This window comes from Nylanderia fulva, unplaced genomic scaffold (assembly GCF_048542155.1).
Source record: "Nylanderia fulva isolate GAGA-0341 unplaced genomic scaffold, ASM4854215v1 Scaffold22, whole genome shotgun sequence".
Lineage (NCBI taxonomy): Eukaryota > Metazoa > Arthropoda > Insecta > Hymenoptera > Formicidae > Nylanderia > Nylanderia fulva.
Genome location: NW_028190285.1, coordinates 2,254,468 through 2,271,202, shown reverse-complemented (window position 1 = coordinate 2,271,202; position 16,735 = coordinate 2,254,468). Strand labels below are relative to the sequence as shown.

The window sequence follows — 16,735 nt, the reverse complement described above, 5'->3', positions numbered from 1 at the left end:
CGTGCTTCCCCCCACTCCGCGTCCGTCACGTGACACGTGATACGCCGCATTCCAGCGCCGCCTAAAGGTCAAAGTCACACGCGTTAAAACGCACTCTCTCTTTTTCGTCGATAATTACATATTTATACGAAAAATTCTTTAATTAAAGCAATGTTATGCGAATGACATTAAACGCATTGAAGCATGCAAAACGCAATTATGAAGCATAATATGTGGAATACTTTGATCACAGCAATATTACGACTCAATCAAGAGACGCAGTATAGTGTTCCGCGTACAATAATGAGACATTTTATTATATTTTAATTGTACGTGTGTATGTGTGACGATTCTATTACTATATGACATTTCTTTCCGAAAAATACATCATCTGTTTATACATACATGTGCATATAATGCATTTTCGCGAAATAAATGATCAGTATCGGTCACACGCATCTCTTTCCGCGAGTTTTATCTATTTTCAATTCGCCTTTATCGAAATTTAAATGCGCGCGTGATTTAAATAGAATTGAACTATTAGCGCCACGTAGTGGCTGGCGTCAATGCGAAAAAGACAAGAGTTTCGCTTCTAAATATTCGTTTGTTCAACACGAGGACATGCGTAGTTGTCAAAATTTGCATATTTGGTTATGATATTTACGACTGCTGCGAACAATTCGAGAACACAATTTTTCTTACAATTTATAAATTTGTGTTTATGTATGAAGGTGTGAATAGCGGATCCGGAAAATAATTTTTGCGCAAGATGGTGTTAAACGATTGCTCGGATCCAGAGAAAGTTGGATGCGGTTTTAGCGCTTTCAGGGAGATAGACGAGGTGATCGCGCTGATGACGGAATTGAGGAAGTCGGATTTACCACCGAGTCTCGTCGAGCGAAATAGAGATCGCTTCAATTTCATTCTGTCCCAGTACCAAGATCAGCATCAGCTGTTGGATCCTTACCTCGAGAGAATTCTCAGTTCCCTACTGTCAATTATCAAAGACAATGATTGTGCGGAGAGCATCAAGCATAATACGTTTAAATACTTATTCATCATCATGTCTGTGAAAACGTATAAAAAAATTGTGACTTACCTTCCGCACGAGGTAGTGGATTTGTTACCTGTATTAAGGATGCTTGAAAAACAAGATCCAAATGATGTAGAGACATGGGAAACCAGATATGTTCTGCTCGTGTGGTTATCTATCATTTCCAAGATACCATTTCCCCTTTGTCGCTTAGAGACCTCTGAGAATATAGATCCAGAGCAAACTATTATTGTCAGGTAATGATATTGTCATACTTCTAAAATATGTAAAGTAAAATTTATTGAAATAGAGACGTATCAATTTTATTCTATTATATGTTTCAGAATTTTAAGATTATGTAAACTGTATTGTTTATCGAAAGATGCATGTGCTGTAGCAGCTGTGTTTTTAATAGCAAATTTTTTGACAAGATCAGATGTCAAGAAATTATACTTGGAAGAGATGATGATGTGGTGTTTAAAGGTATTATTTTTTTAATAGTATCAAAGATTTTTTGCCAGTATGAAAGATTAAATCACAAATTTAATTATATTCACATATATAAAAGATATATTTATATTTGTAATTATAAAATTATTGTAAATAAGAAAAGCAACATTAAATTTTTTTGTTATTGCTCTTTTAGTGTATAGAAAATGATCCTTTGAGACATGGGCCTCTAGCTGTAATAGCTTCTATATTAAAACATAGTGCCAGGGAAGATGTCAAGCCATACAGTCAAATGCTTCTTGATAATATGTTGAAACTTCGGTTAAGTGACAATCCAGCAGATCTTATTAGAAAGTTTGGAACAAAAGTTGTTCAGCGTATAGGTATGAAAAAAGCTTAAATTTTATTTACATGATACATATTTATTTCCTATTTTATAAAAATTGATTAACAATATTTGAAACAGGTTTGGTATTATTGAAAACAAAAGTAGCATCCTGGCGCTATCAAAAAATGAGTCGGCCAATAAGCATTATGCCTAATGTTCAAATAAATAATATTGATAATATTGATAGTATCATTGATATTAACAAAACTATTTCAAATGATAATGAAGATCAAGAAATTCCCCCAGTCATTGAAGACATAATAGAGCAACTTATACAAAGTCTTCGAGATAAAGCAATTACTATAAGGTATATATATGCATATATATATATATATATATATATATATATATATATATATATATACTACAATTGTCATTAGAATTCATTGGAAATAGAGTATTAAATTAGATATAATGATATAGATGGTCTGCGGCAAAAGGAATTGGCAGGATAACAGCAAGATTGCCAGTAGACTTAGCTGATGATGTATTGGGATTTGTGTTGAACCTGTTTTCCGGACGTGAATCAGATTCCGCATGGCACGGTGGTTGTTTAGCACTCGCAGAACTTGGTAAAGAAATATTTTGTTTAGATAATATATTAATAAATTTTATTCTCTTATCACATTATTTGTGTTTATATTTCAGGAAGACGTGGCCTATTGCTACCTCATCGTTTGAGCGACGTTATTCCTGTGGTTTTGCAAGCCTTAGTCTTTGATGAACCTAGAGCTTATGGATCCATCGGATATTTGATTAGAGACGCTGCTTGTTACATATGCTGGTCTTTCCCGAGAGCCTATGATCCGCACATTTTCGAGCCTTATGTTAAAGAAATCGCAGCAATGTTATTAGTGGTGACATGCTTTGATAGAGAGGTAAAAATCATACATATCTTCATTTGCGTTACGTTTATAATTTATGTACTATGCAATGTTGTATTGTGATAGATAAATTGTAGAAGGGCAGCATCCGCCGCATTTCAAGAAAATGTTGGCAGGCAGGGCAACTTTCCACACGGTATAGATATATTGACTATCGCCGATTATTTTGAAGTTGGTGTACGGAGTCATGCGTATCTCAAGATCAGGTACAGAATTAATCAAACATTCTGACATGTACCAGATAATTCGATACTCTTGACTTATCTTAATATTATTTTTTAATATTGTAATGTCTCTGTTAGTGTCCAAATCGCGCAGTACGAAGAATATACGAAGCCTTTGATAGATCATCTAGTTGCGAAAAAAGTTACGCATTGGGATACTGCAATTAGAGAACTTTCAGCAAGAGTGAGTCTGAAAACTTATATATTTGTAATACTAATTTAAATATATGCTTTACTGAATATTACTAACGTTTAGTTCTGTATACGTTACTAGTAATTTGTTGCAGTCGCTTTTCAACCTGACAGCAGCTGATCCACATTACATGATAAACACAGTACTACCGACTTTGTTGGATATGTTAAATTCTATCGATTTAAATGTTAGGCATGGTGCAATATTAGCCACTGCAGAAATTCTTGAAGCTTTATACTTATATCATTTCAATGATAAAATTGAAAATATTATTGGTAAGAATTTGCAGAATCTACATATAGATAAATGAGTTTCCTGTCTTTAAATATCTGTAATTAAAAAGAGATGAATCTTATTCAGGAGCCACAGCTGTAGCTGATATATATGATGTAGCAAGAACTTTCAGAAGTAGAGGACAATTTAAAGGGCTTGGCGGAGAATTGATGAAACAAGCTTGTACTGTGCTAATTAAAAAATGCTCCATTGTTCACTTTCCAATTCATTTCACAGATGTTGTGGGTATGTATTATTAATTATGAAACAAGATTCACTTATAAAGTTGAATTTTAATATTTAATATACTAATATTGACATCATTGATAATGCAGATGATTGGCAGAAACTATTGGAAGAATGCTTGAGTCACGAAGTATCGGCTGTTAAATTAAAAGCAGCTGAAGCACACACAAATTTTTTTGTAGAATATTATATAGATATCGATTATGATGTTCGAAGTGCTGTGATTAATCGTTACTTAGAATCTCTGCGATCGAGTAATCAGTCTATTAGAATAGGATTTGCACAGGCGATAGGTAAATCAAAAAATATAAACGACAAAATGTTAATTCCATCAATTTTACCAGATATATAATTCTCATTTATTTCACTCTTTAAAGGCCATTTTCCACTATTTGTAATTCGTGAAAGAGTGAAAGACATAATAGAGGCATTAATCACATGCATTCACATATCTGAAAGTACGCTGAAATGGGCAGAGAGCAGGAAAGAAGCTTTGCATTCTCTAACAATGATATTACAGACATTAGGAATTGATGAAGCAGGTAAATATATTCGTTTACAAGATATTACTATTTGTCATTATGACACTATATTACACAAAAAACTAGTTCTTTAAAAAAATTAATGCATTTAGAATATAAATTATAGAAAAAGATGATAAAAAATTTTTTTTAAATTTACAAATTTTTTTCAGACAAGTGGCGATTGTTTGTACCAGATCTGTATGATTGTTATCTGTTGGCCCTTAAGGAATATACAATAGATAGTCGTGGGGATATAGGTGCTTGGGTACGAGAAGCAGCTATGATTGGATTACATGTACGTAGAATATTAGGGAAGATAATTTAAGATCGTCAATGTAATGCATATCGAAAATTAATTACTAAATATTTATGTTGTTGCAGGTACTAACAAACTTAGTATCGCAAGCAAAACTATCGTCTATCTTGAATGAGAATTTGATGGCTAGTATTATTGGTGGTGTCGCACAACAGGCTGTTGAAAGGATAGATGGAATTCGAGCTCAAGCTGGTACTGTATTTAGCGCGCTTATACACAGGTAAAAAGCTAATTACAATGTGTAAAATATTTTAGTTGACAAAATCACTGTTATGTCTTTTTATAGTGATCCACCTCTTCCGAATATTCCGTATCACGACGAGTTAAAAGCTATATTTCCCTATAACGAATGTAAGGAAACCATCGAATGGAGAATGGAATCTGCGACATTTCCACGATTTATTAAGATGTTAAGCTTTCCGCCGTATAAAATAAATCTGCTGCGGGGAGTTATATTTAGTGTCGGCGGTATAAGCGAATCATTGGTAAATTTAATACAAAATAATAATCTAAATTAGTCTGTCTATATAAAGTATAGAGCATCTATATAAGCTTAATTACTTGAAATATTACTGGTCAAAATTTTAATGTGATTTAATTTTAATAATTGTGTTAATTTCGTTTCTAACTAAGCTTTTTCTCTCAGGTAAAATACTCAAGCGTTTCTTTGTTTACTTATCTACAAGAGATTGATGAGACTGGTTTAAAAGATCTATGCGAGAAGATATTAAACATATTTGAGGAAAGTCATAAAAACGAAAGGATGATAATATCGATGTTTGCATTCTTGGATCGTTTATTGAGCTCGGGTTGCATTCAATCTATCTTGGATGATGCAAATAATACAATCTCAGAACGTATATTAGTATTATTGAAGAACGAAATAAAATATTCTGGCAATATGAAACTGCTTATTAGTAGTATAAATGTTTTCTGTCAGTTACTACAGGTTTGTAAAAGAATTGATTAAATATTTCATTAATTAATGATTAGAAAATTAATATATATTAACATTTAATATATATAATTCATAATAATTTGTCAAAATCCAATAAAAACTAATTTAATATCGTATCTAGGTACGAGGTCCTGTTGCGGAAAGAGCATTTTGTCAATTAAGTATATTTTTGTGTCACAAATACACAAGCTTGAGAAAGACAACAGCTATACGTACTTATGAAGCATTAACTCTTTATGGAGAGGAAATAGATATAGCAGAAGAAGATTTGACAAATATACTCGCAACGTTGAACGCGACAGATTGGGAACAACCAGTTGCAGATTTACGTCCAATCAGAAATCATTTGTGTGAGTTAATGAAAGTACCTGCTCCAGTTTTGCAAATAAAGTCAACAAATTAAGAAAGACTATTTAAATATATAAAAAAATCTTAACATTTCTTTTCAAATTATATTTTATTTCTTATATGGCATAAAGAATGAGACGGAATTAGAACACTAATATGCTAAATTATGGCAGAGCTTTTTGGCATTTTTCACAAGATAATACTGCACATATCGTTTTTAGCTTGAAAATATTGTACATATACACGAGAATACAATCTTTTTTTATGTGAGCTACATAATATACATTTTGTAAAAAATGCATTTAACAATTTTTATTATATTATATAGAATTTTATATAGAACAAATGTATAAAACAATTTCTATAATAATATATTTAAAAAAGAAATACTTTTTAAACATACATTCATTCAAATTTATAAATATTCATCCTAATATAGTTCGTAAAATAATCGAGTATTTATGTTATCAAAATTGTTCGTAAAATTATATTCCTTATGTTATGTGTGTTCAACATTCGTTATTATCATACATATTCATCTTTTGTTCATCAAAATACTTTATATTAATGCTGATATTATTAGTTATATAATGAGCTAACAATTTAGCTCCGCATTTCTCGATATTCCATTGCTGTATCCACCAATTGCGTTTGCTGATTTCGCCTGTTATAGGATCTCTCGGTAGAGGACAATCGTATTGTCTTCTCGTTACCGTACGTATTTTTAATTCGCGATTGTTCTGTATTTCTTTGCAAACAAAACATTCAAATTCTTCCACATAATTTCCAAATTCATGAGGAATTGCCGTCGATCTTCTTTCAAGTGCACGTAGTAATGCATTATTCGTGACGCGATACTCACGCTCATTTAATTTGTGAGATAAATACTCTTCGTACGCAGAATCATTTCTCACAAGTTTGTGCAAAAAATCAGCAAGTGCTGTTGGATCAGTAAAATCTAATATTGAGATGGCGGATTTATTATTTGGGAGCCAATCCTACAAAATCAAATATCCAAGAGTAGATTGAGTATTTAATTGTAAAATGAGAAAACTTGAACGAATATTTAAAAGTTATATCTTTTAAAATAAGGATACCTTAAAGGACGGTGATCCATAATAGATGGGTACAGAGCCAACAATAAGCGGCCTCCACAATTTTTCTGTGATATAATCATTACAAATTGCATTTTCGAAAGCTATAGTAAACTTGTATTTGGCCACAAAGGACAAGAATTCACGATTATTTAAAATATTAAGATATTTGTCCTTGAACCTGAATAGAGATATATTTTCATTGATTTATAATTATTAATTTCACGACTGGTGATACAAAAATTGCAAAATAATGTATATACCTGTCTTCAAGGCGAGCATTATTGACACATGTACCATAGGAGTCAATACGAATGTATTTCATTAATTCTAAGACATAGCGATCCCTGTCGCTAGCAGTATCACAGTCAGATTGAATGTACAATACTGGCGCATAATTTTTTGTACGCATTAATTCAGACTTCTCTTTGGTAGGCACGTAATACGATTTTTCTACAAAATTATATCTTGTTAGATTTTTGTTTTATATGTATACACATGTAACTCTTATAATTCGCAAAAATTGTCTCGAATTTACTTGTTAATTTTATTTTTTTAATTTATCTTTAAATCTACTTTTATTTACCTGTTAGTTCTTCTAAACTAAGTAAATCAAAAAGTGTGAGCGACACATCACTAAACCTGCTAAAAGTCGAAGAATAGTTGAAGAGATTAAGTGTCTTCTCGTGAACGAGTATAGGATTATTTCTAGGAGATTCTTCATGAAGTAAACCCCAAGATACAGCGTTGCTCCTCCAATTAGGCAAATCATGAACGCGGAAATCGCTTCCATAAAATAAAATACTCTATAAAAAAAAACGACAAAATTGTGTATAATATCTCAGAGTTTTACTTGAGAAGAGACTGTTCTTGAAATTTAAAGAAATGTAAAAATTATACTTTTAAGCGTCTGTTGTTTTCAAATACTCTGTCATATGTAAAGTAACATTTAGCATCTCCGCAAGTTTTCACTTGATTATTATTACCAAAGGGAGTCCACCATAATACAACAGGTATTTCGTCATCTGGATGTAACAATCGTAAAAATACGTCACTTTGTTGTAAAAAAAAAAAAAAAAAAAAACGATATGACAATAATACAAATTACCTGATAAAGACAATCTGCGATCGTAAAGCATTAAACGTAACTGAAAATGTACAAAAATTAATTTTAGCTTTTAGCATGGCGATTAATTGTGATTATTTATTTTTTTATATACCTGAAATATTATGATACACAAACCTAGAGTTGTCGCAGTCGCGAACATAATACGTAATTTCCGTGGCATCGTAATTTGTAAGACACACATTCACGAAGATACAATATCTATCTTCTTCGCATAAACAAACATCTCCTAATTATTAATCAAACATAACCCACAAAAAATTTTGACAAGTTAAACGTCAGATCTTGATACCGAAAATACACACGTATGTCCCATATTTGACAGGCGTGTCGATATATCGAAACGGCGAGATATATCTCGATATCTCGAAGTGTTGGTACACTCGCATGCAGCTTCGCAGTTGTCTGTCCTCGCTACATCATCGTCGCACGAAGAGACGACAGGATCCATAAAGGGAATTTCGAAGAAACTCGCGATACTATTCCGTATACGTGTGTGCGTGTGTGTGTGTTGCGCGCGCGCGCGCGTGTGTGTGTACATGTGTGCTTTGCCTCCCGCTGCGATCGTGACAGCAGCCGGCCCACCAATCGCTCGCAGGAGTCCATCCCGATCGCTCTCTCTCTCTCTCTAACCTCTCGATCGTCTCCGTCACGCGAGCCGTCTCTTCTTCTCTTCCTGCACCCTCTCTTCCCCCCCTCCCTCAGCTCGTCCGTCAACGCTGCCCTCTTCCTGTGTGTCGCGTTTGTACGTACCCACCGTTTGTCTCTTCCTCTCCCGCCTATATCGTTCCTCTTTCCCTCCCTACTATCTCTTCGCTCCCTCTCTTTGACACTCGGGCTTCTCTTTCTCTCCCGCTGAAATCGGCTGCATCGTCGCGTATCGTCGTCGCTCGCGCGATTTTACGTGCTCTCCCGAGTGTGCATTACGGACGACTCCAGGTATCCAGGATGCAGGCCATCAAGTGCGTGGTCGTCGGCGACGGGTACGTAGAAAAAGAGAAGAGTAGGAAATTAAACGTCGTCCCGAGATAACCGAAATATATTCGTGAGCTTGGGAGAAATTTTTAGATCCGGGGCTCGCTCAGGGACGTTCGTCGCAAAAGCGAATCGGGTTACCTCCTGGGAAGCCCGAGGCGCTCCCGCTCGAGGTCGTCCGGAGTCTGACACGACTTGTACGAGCGAGCCCACCACGCCCGTGCGGGAGCGTGAAACGACGTTGACGTGTACACGCGCGTGTTTTCACGAGGACGTCATTATTTTCTGGGTTTTTTTTTTTTTCCTCCGTAAAAAGTGCCTCGCAAAATGTTACAATTAGTCGGCTCGACTCCGTCAGTCTCTCCTAGTCGGAAGTTAATTGGCGAGCCCTTAACGAAGGATGTAAAAATAAAACAATGCTCGCTAATGATGTCAGCATCACGATTTCGCGAGAAATTTGATGCCTCTCGCGTATGATTCATTGAATGAGTGCGTCTATGCGGTTTTTGTTTGTCGTGTAAAATCAAATCTAGTTTTAATAATTTAATGCGAAGGATATCTGGACTGGATTGCTGATATATACTTATATTTGTGTTCTTTCTAGTGCCGTTGGTAAAACATGCTTGCTGATAAGCTACACCACCAATGCGTTTCCTGGGGAGTACATTCCAACGGTGTTCGACAATTATTCTGCAAATGTAATGGTAGATGGGAAGCCGATCAATTTGGGTCTGTGGGATACGGCAGGACAGGAGGATTATGATAGACTGCGGCCACTGTCTTATCCGCAGACTGATGTCTTTCTGATCTGCTTTTCATTGGTGAACCCGGCGAGCTTCGAAAACGTACGCGCTAAATGGTATCCCGAAGTGCGTCACCATTGTCCTGCGACTCCGATTATTTTGGTCGGCACTAAACTGGATCTGCGCGAAGACAAAGAGACTATTGAGCGTCTGAAAGATAAGAAACTAGCTCCTATCACATACCCTCAGGTTTGTCCACATATCATTTTTGTAATGATATAAAGATTTAACAGCGATAATAGATTGTGTATTTAGATTAGAATTCTATATTTTTATTAATAACAATAATAATATAAAGAAATATCTTTTATATTTTTATTAACACAGCAAAAGAAATTGTGTGATAAATTGCAATAATTATTAGAGAATCAATATAGTTAAAAGTTTCCATCAATATATAATGTAATAATTTGTTCATAACATTGTTAGTTCATAACATTTGTTCATAACATTGTTTTATTTATAGGGTTTGGCCATGGCGAAAGAGATTGGTGCTGTCAAATATTTGGAATGCTCTGCTCTCACACAGAAAGGCTTGAAGACTGTGTTTGACGAAGCGATACGCGCCGTATTGTGCCCAGTTCTACAAGTGAAGCCAAAACGCAGATGTTTCCTTCTATAATATTAAATGTACCCCTCTTTGCACATTGGTTGCTGGAATGTGTTAAAGTGTCTCTCATCGTCTCATCTCCAGTGTACCAAGCTCGAATCGAATCAATTGGACAAGTTACCGACATTTGGAACCCCAGTTGTACCAGCCTATGCCAGGATCAACAGGCTGTAAACAAACATCTGCCAGCATAAGCGCACAAATATTAGTTCGGTACAAAATTTCCAGCGAGCAAGACAAAAGAGGGTTTCACGCAGAAAATCATAAATTCGGAATATTATAAATTCAGTCTTATATGTGGCCTCCAACATCCTACAAGAAATTATTCGAGGAATTTTTGTGCTGTCTTGCACGAATAAAGCTTCCAGTCTAGACAGTCTGATAATAGGGCTATAAATGCAAATCGACTGGATGTTCTAAGCGAAAGGAGTGTAAAAGAAGCCAAAATAACTGAATTAACTGCTGCACAGTATACTAGAGTATGTTATTAATATTATAATTAATAATTATGTATGAATGGTAACAGAAGCAAATATTACCATATAATTGTATAAGCGTCCAAACATTGACTGTATACTGATCAGTTTAATCAAAGAGGAAAACCATTTTATGCTATTTGCCATTGTACATTTTAGGTAGGACATATATAATTAACACATAAAAAAAAGAAAACGGTAAGTTTTTCCTTATCGCGAAAGATTACAATATGCGCATCATGATATAAATTTGGAGAAAAAGAGAAAATATTTTTTAGATATATGCATAGAGTACATGGCAAATCTGTTTGGACGATATTCATCTAGATGTTCATTATAAATGTGAATAACAGTAATTCCAAACATACACACACACACACTCACACATACACATCCAAGTACTTAGAGCAACCATAGTGATTTTTCTTTTTATTCAAATATTCACTAACAATATGTTAAAAGCTTCAAAGCTTTGACAAGATTGCTTTTGCAAAGAAAGTTAGCTTTTGAAAATCTCACATCCACCGGTAATTTTGTTCGTTTAAAATCTCAAATTTATTTAAAAATTTGTATATAAAATATAATTGGAGACATTAATCAAATGTCATTCAATGTTAAGTGTACGTGTCCCATATTTAAATTCTGTTCGTACGTAATTATTTAATAATGTTCGAGTTGATGTGAGTTTCATGATGATTAAAAAAGCGATAATTAACCGATAGATAATTTAAAAAAAAACCTGATAGCTACACATTTTCTAAGAAAAATCAGTAGCGCAGCAGCTGCATAACATGGCTTCCTTCTTCCACTAAATTGGTTACATAAATATAACAATTACCGTAAACGTTACATACCATAATTTAAGAGATAGCTAACTATTGTACAAGAGTTCTTTAGATGTATGTGATATAAGTATAAAAATATTATCAAGTTTACAGATTTCTCTGCTTCGTTCGCGAATATTTCTTACATTGACATGACCTGTGATGATTAATTACGCGTGATATGCGATAGTATGCGTTTTTTTCTGACAGGAACTGTCATGTTATCGAACGGAATTAAAATTAAAACGAGTTTTGCCGCGCATCTCAATTTAGAAAACAAAATACGACTACTGAAGCAGAGGATTGTGTGAATGTTTGTGCATGTGTGAGAGAATGTTATCAGTGTGGAGGAGAGAAAGAATATAAAAAAAAAAAAAATGCGAGTGTATATGTAACAAGAGAGAATATGCTATAGTGTAACAACTGTATATAAATGCTAAACTTCAAATGTATTCCCACTCTTATTACCACGCATAATATATACGATTTTATACATAATGTATATGCGTATAAATGTGTGATAATACGAGTCATATACATATAAATATATATATAAATATATATAAAAATCGCGCTGATCGAATCTAAATCGAACGTTACTTGTTTTTTATATATATATTATAAATATATATATAAAAAGGCGGCGCGGGGGGAAAAGAGGGGAGCTGGACCAAGACCTAACTACTCTCATTCATCGCAGACTCATTTATTAATCTCTGTGCAATCTGTTTGAGAAAGAAAAAAAAGAGAGAGAGAGAGATTTGGTCCACAGAAAAGAATCATAAAACTACTGTAATGAAATATGCTTTATATTAAAAATGGGTGTTTATTAAATATTTTATTAATTTCTTTTCTCGAGAAATATAATCTTCGGTACAATATATACTTGTAATACTATTATTATTACGCGGCGCTGTCGAAAAACGTGTTAATCAACGCCGATATCTGATCAGGCGTGTACTTTATATACTTGGCCGGATTCTTCGAGAATGACGTACCACGATACTTGTTATGGAACGCGGTATATATTGGAACGATCGCCTCGTGCAGTTCCTTCCTTAACTCCTCGCGCAAACATCTGTCAGGTACCGAGTAAGAACGCTGACACTTGGCTACTTCCTCAAGCTCTCTCGTGAAACCCAAGAATTTTTCCTTCAACATTTTGGCGGCAAGATCTGCAAAGGAAAAAACGCAACACACGAGAATTAATGTGATTAACGATAGTCTAGATCCGCTAATTGTTAAACACTTCGATCATTGTTTCAGAAAGTAGATAAATACTAATAATACACGACATATGAACATGAGCTCAACGTTTGTATGTTTGCTATTTCTTTCTATATGTAATGTCGCTAAAAAAATATTTAGAATCTTGTTTTTATATAACTTCTCTCGTTGAAATTTTTGTTTTTAAATTTTAAACGTAAAAGCACGAACCTGGCTCGTCTGCGATATACGATCGCGCTTTGGCAAATGTCGTACTGACGTAATTGTTCTTGTCTTTGAAAAGTAAATCGTGATACGTTTGTTCCGCACTTGGCTCGGCCAGTAACAGTAGTTCCATAAGGGAACTTCGGCCGAGAGCGTTAACCACGTAATTGTGATTATTCAGCCGGAATAAAGCTCGTAAAGCGGGATCTGAATAAGACGCGTCGCTTTTATTTACTAATGCTAGATTCAACTGAGCGAGCACCTTCTCTGTAAAAAGAACGAAACAATTTTCATCAAAATTAATCAACAATGCTCTTTTATAAAGCCGCTTCAAATTAAGTTTTGTATAAGGTCTGTTCTTTTCAGCTGAACTGGCTGCTCACTAATTCAGAATTTATCTCTTTCCTTTAAATGTAATGCAACAAAAAAAGATAAATTCTGAGCTAGTGCAGCCAGTTCAGCTGAAAAAAACAGATCTATAGAATAAATAATGATACGGAAGGATCGTACGAACTTACTGATATATACACCGAGAACCATTCTATGTACATTTTCCGGATCTTTTGAGTGCAACGCAGTTTGATCGATGAAAAGGTTGCGTCGCAGAACAGCACCAGCCATGTCCGCGTATTCGGCTAATTGTTCCAAAAAGATTAAAACATTACTGGTTCCTTCTGCCACAGTACCGTCTTTTGGCAAACCCGCGCCGGATTCATTTCTCACGCTCTCCGCAAACTCTTCTAAAGCTTTAGCACCCTGCAAAATTAAAGAGTTTATTTCATTATATTGTTTATTTTTTTCTGTAATATCGATTTGAATAATCGAGCGAAAATAAAATTGAAAAGATATCAGTCTCTATCCCTACGATACTTCTGTTATATTGTACATTATAAATGTACATTGCTAATTATATATTAATCATATTTTTTAGAAATATATAATTCGATTTACGCGCTATTGGAATGATTTTTTAACAAAATTACATAATTTCAGAAATATAATGTATAAGCATATCTATGTGTTAAAAAAATTGTAAAAATTTATATCTTAACCAGGCAATACCAGATGAACTATATAATACTAGTTATTCATGTTTTCATTTTTTAGAGTATTGGATGAATATTGATAAAGCTATTAATCCACTTCTCCAAAAAGTGATTAAATATTATGCCGAAAAATTGTAATTTTTTATACGATTTAATGAAAAACTTTATAATTCTTAATTATATTAATTTAGAAAAATTTCTTTGATTATAGATTTTATATTATATATAAATGAAATTTTTTTCTATTGTATAGCCTTGTTAATTCAAGATTAACAAACTGAGATCTCATAATAATGGAAGAGGATAAATTTAAATGAAAGAAAGTAGAAAAGAGCGCAATATAAAACGTACAGTTGTGTGTAACGTGTCAAGTACAGACGCGAACTTTGAGCGGAGCGCGTAATCGCAACCCTCGACCGTTCTTTCGAGATCAGGCTTCAATTCGCCGAGATGCTTTAAGATCGGGAAGACCACAAGAACGGCGGAGAAGTCGCGTCTGGTGATGCACCGTTTGGCGCGCGTGGCAATGCTGTCACCGTCGTGTGCCACCAGGTCCATCGCGTCGCGGACGGTAGCCTCGAGCACTTGGGCCTGCAAGGAGGGCGGTAAGATCCTGGCGACCAGGGTGCGCTCGGCCTGTATGAGCTTGTGCAGACCGGCCGCTAACAAGAGATAATTCTCCATCTCCTGTTCGTCGGGCGCCGCGTCCTCCATCGAGTACGGCGAAAGCTGCGTCGGTTTTCTGGATACAGAGTTCAAGGCCAGGTTCAGCCTCGTCGTCTGTGAAGCTTTCAGCAACATCTTGTTGGCCTTGTCTAGGGCATGCTGCAGCCGTCGCGACGCTCTGCGTCCCGCGTTCTCCTGACCGTCCAGAGAATGTCGATTAGCGAATTTCGCTCTCTAGGAAATTATGTTAAGATAAATATATATAGTTTTGAAAAATTATATCTAATTTTACGCGTGTTCTATTTACAGGCATCGGACTCCCGGCGTGGGTGCTCCCGCCACTGGCGCTCCTTTGATGCTCCTTAAGCAGTAACAAGGATCTCAAGACAATTACGGAACGTACGGAAGCATATATCTTGGTATGTCTGCGGTGACCTCTTTCCTCGAGCCATTCGGCAATCTTAAATAAATCACTCATAACGCTTTCAGGTAACTGACACAGAGACTGTGGTGCATCCTCGCCACTGGTGTCCTCGTCGGAACCGATCAGATCCAATAGTACAATGGGAAGAATTGGCCTACTTTGACGATTAAGAATATCGTGAAATTCAGCATAAAGGGACTCTAGGCCGATTGAGAAGAGGCCTGTAACGTTTTGTAATTCGACGGAGCTGGGATTATTTTTCTGGAAGTATCGTTGAGCATTATATAGACGATTCATAGCCTCGAGAAAACCATCCAAACCACTGGGCCCACTTGGTTCTGCGCGTACTACAGCTTCTACCTCTTGACATACACCATAGTATCCAATAGCATGATCCAGTACACTTAAAGTCTTTTCTATATCTGTAATATTAGATTTAAAGAATATCAGATTCAAGAATTTTTAACAGAAAGTTGATAGAAATAATATAAGACATCTCTAGTCTTAAAAAAAGAATAATGAAACGTACTATGTTGCTGAGCTTGAAGATTCCCAGTCTCATTATAAACAGGAAGTATGGTACGACGCAGTGTAGCTAAACGTTCTTCCAAGGAAGAGAGTATTCCCACAACTCCACTTGTCAATCTTCGGCTGCGTTCTTCCGCCTCCTTCAAGGTTTCCAGAGCAGCAATCTCCGACTCCAACTTACATTGTATCTCGAATCGCCTTTCAGAAGTGTCAGTCCGTGTTGCGTGCATGTTCTCTATTTGTTTTTGCGTGTAAGTAAAACTAAGTTACTTTTATAACAAATTAGTTGAATGAACATTAAGTAAAGTTTTGTTAAAGAACAAAATCCTTAAAAATATCTTTGACAGTTAATATTAAATTGTTTTTAGAAATTAGTACAAATCCAAAATTTTACGATTGTTTATGAAAGTCAGTCATTTTCAAAAGAGATGAACCATTTTGCAATTTATAAATTATTTTCCTTTACATATATATATTGTCACTGACATCATATGATATCAAACAATTTGACAAGTATGACATAACGTCATATTATATTAACGTATAAATTTTCAACGTTGATACATTTTTTGCATTATGTACAAAGATATTTTTATTTTATATCATCGATATTTCACTGCCTCTATGTATTATATTTTTTCTTCACTAAAAAAAACATTACTTGGTTCCGATGTCTTGAAAGTCGCCGATGACTGACGACGAACTTCTGCAAAACCTCCTTTTTTTTAATCAAAAAGTCACGATGCACGAATATCTAGATGCGAAACTAGATGCGATTTGATTTAATGTTTTTTAAACACAGTCGGAGCCATTTGATTGGTTGAACAGGATCTTAAGTCAACCTCTATGAATATCGCCCTAAGCATTGCTTTCGATTGACCAATCAGAACGAAAGCAGCAAATGTTCCGTCGTTCT

At 34.9% G+C, this 16,735-nt stretch overlaps 4 protein-coding genes across 7 annotated transcripts; 2 read left to right on the top strand and 2 right to left on the bottom strand.

Annotated features, from left to right (window-relative positions):
- The first annotated feature begins 569 nt into the window (after nt 1–569).
- Nucleotides 570–6,734, top strand: TBCD (tubulin folding cofactor D). Its single transcript, XM_029305095.2, has 17 exons — nt 570–1,269; nt 1,357–1,495; nt 1,659–1,845; nt 1,929–2,157; nt 2,274–2,422; nt 2,499–2,728; nt 2,801–2,940; nt 3,037–3,142; nt 3,246–3,426; nt 3,512–3,670; nt 3,760–3,963; nt 4,048–4,212; nt 4,365–4,489; nt 4,576–4,730; nt 4,797–4,995; nt 5,157–5,459; nt 5,590–6,734. Exons 1-17 carry the CDS (start codon nt 749–751, stop codon nt 5,869–5,871), a joined length of 3,474 nt encoding a protein of 1,157 aa, XP_029160928.2. The 5' UTR covers nt 570–748; the 3' UTR covers nt 5,872–6,734.
- FucTB (alpha-(1,3)-fucosyltransferase 10) lies at nt 5,650–9,275 on the bottom strand. Of its 2 annotated transcripts, none has more exons than XM_029305083.2 (7): nt 8,131–9,275; nt 8,019–8,058; nt 7,811–7,935; nt 7,497–7,716; nt 7,174–7,363; nt 6,914–7,091; nt 5,650–6,814 (listed from the first exon to the last, which is right to left on the bottom strand). In XM_029305083.2, the coding sequence occupies exons 1-7, from the start codon at nt 8,218–8,220 to the stop codon at nt 6,326–6,328; spliced, it is 1,332 nt and encodes a 443-aa protein (XP_029160916.1). In that variant the 5' UTR covers nt 8,221–9,275; the 3' UTR covers nt 5,650–6,325. The 2 variants fall into 2 exon arrangements, with proteins under 2 accessions (XP_029160916.1, XP_029160917.1); XM_029305084.2 differs by having other exon boundaries at nt 8,154–9,274.
- Nucleotides 8,914–13,031, top strand: Rac1 (ras-related protein Rac1). Of its 2 annotated transcripts, none has more exons than XM_029305093.2 (3): nt 8,914–9,019; nt 9,616–10,003; nt 10,281–13,031. In XM_029305093.2, the coding sequence occupies exons 1-3, from the start codon at nt 8,985–8,987 to the stop codon at nt 10,434–10,436; spliced, it is 579 nt and encodes a 192-aa protein (XP_029160926.1). In that variant the 5' UTR covers nt 8,914–8,984; the 3' UTR covers nt 10,437–13,031. The 2 variants fall into 2 exon arrangements, with proteins under 2 accessions (XP_029160926.1, XP_029160925.1); XM_029305092.2 differs by lacking the exon at nt 8,914–9,019 and adding an exon at nt 9,337–9,500.
- Exo70 (exocyst complex component 7) lies at nt 11,937–16,566 on the bottom strand. 2 transcript variants are annotated; one of them, XM_029305081.2, is made up of 7 exons: nt 16,481–16,566; nt 15,821–16,054; nt 15,175–15,713; nt 14,553–15,101; nt 13,674–13,911; nt 13,162–13,422; nt 11,937–12,899 (listed from the first exon to the last, which is right to left on the bottom strand). In XM_029305081.2, the coding sequence occupies exons 2-7, from the start codon at nt 16,047–16,049 to the stop codon at nt 12,628–12,630; spliced, it is 2,088 nt and encodes a 695-aa protein (XP_029160914.1). In that variant the 5' UTR covers nt 16,050–16,054; nt 16,481–16,566; the 3' UTR covers nt 11,937–12,627. The 2 variants fall into 2 exon arrangements, with proteins under 2 accessions (XP_029160914.1, XP_029160915.1); XM_029305082.2 differs by having other exon boundaries at nt 14,553–15,062.
- Nucleotides 16,567–16,735: the final 169 nt, after the last annotated feature.

Bases quoted from the DNA above. Each gene is read 5' to 3' on its own strand.
- TBCD (XM_029305095.2), top strand. From the start codon at position 749: ATGGTGTTAAACGATTGCTCGGATCCAGAGAAAGTTGGATGCGGTTTT. The intron at 1,496-1,658 runs GTATTATTTTTT...TTGCTCTTTTAG, and splicing joins TGATGATGTGGTGTTTAAAG to TGTATAGAAAATGATCCTTT. The intron at 4,490-4,575 runs GTACGTAGAATA...ATGTTGTTGCAG, and splicing joins CAGCTATGATTGGATTACAT to GTACTAACAAACTTAGTATC.
- FucTB (XM_029305083.2), bottom strand. From the start codon at position 8,220: ATGTGTGTCTTACAAATTACGATGCCACGGAAATTACGTATTATGTTC. The intron at 7,717-7,810 runs GTATAATTTTTA...TTTTTTTTATAG, and splicing joins AAAACAACAGACGCTTAAAA to AGTATTTTATTTTATGGAAG. The intron at 6,815-6,913 runs GTATCCTTATTT...TTGATTTTGTAG, and splicing joins ATGGATCACCGTCCTTTAAG to GATTGGCTCCCAAATAATAA.
- Rac1 (XM_029305093.2), top strand. From the start codon at position 8,985: ATGCAGGCCATCAAGTGCGTGGTCGTCGGCGACGG. The intron at 9,020-9,615 runs GTACGTAGAAAA...TGTTCTTTCTAG, and splicing joins TGCGTGGTCGTCGGCGACGG to TGCCGTTGGTAAAACATGCT. The intron at 10,004-10,280 runs GTTTGTCCACAT...TTTTATTTATAG, and splicing joins CTCCTATCACATACCCTCAG to GGTTTGGCCATGGCGAAAGA.
- Exo70 (XM_029305081.2), bottom strand. From the start codon at position 16,049: ATGCACGCAACACGGACTGACACTTCTGAAAGGCGATTCGAGATACAA. The intron at 15,102-15,174 runs GTAAATAGAACA...ATAATTTCCTAG, and splicing joins ACGCCGGGAGTCCGATGCCT to AGAGCGAAATTCGCTAATCG. The intron at 12,900-13,161 runs GTTCGTGCTTTT...TTTCCTTTGCAG, and splicing joins GTATATCGCAGACGAGCCAG to ATCTTGCCGCCAAAATGTTG.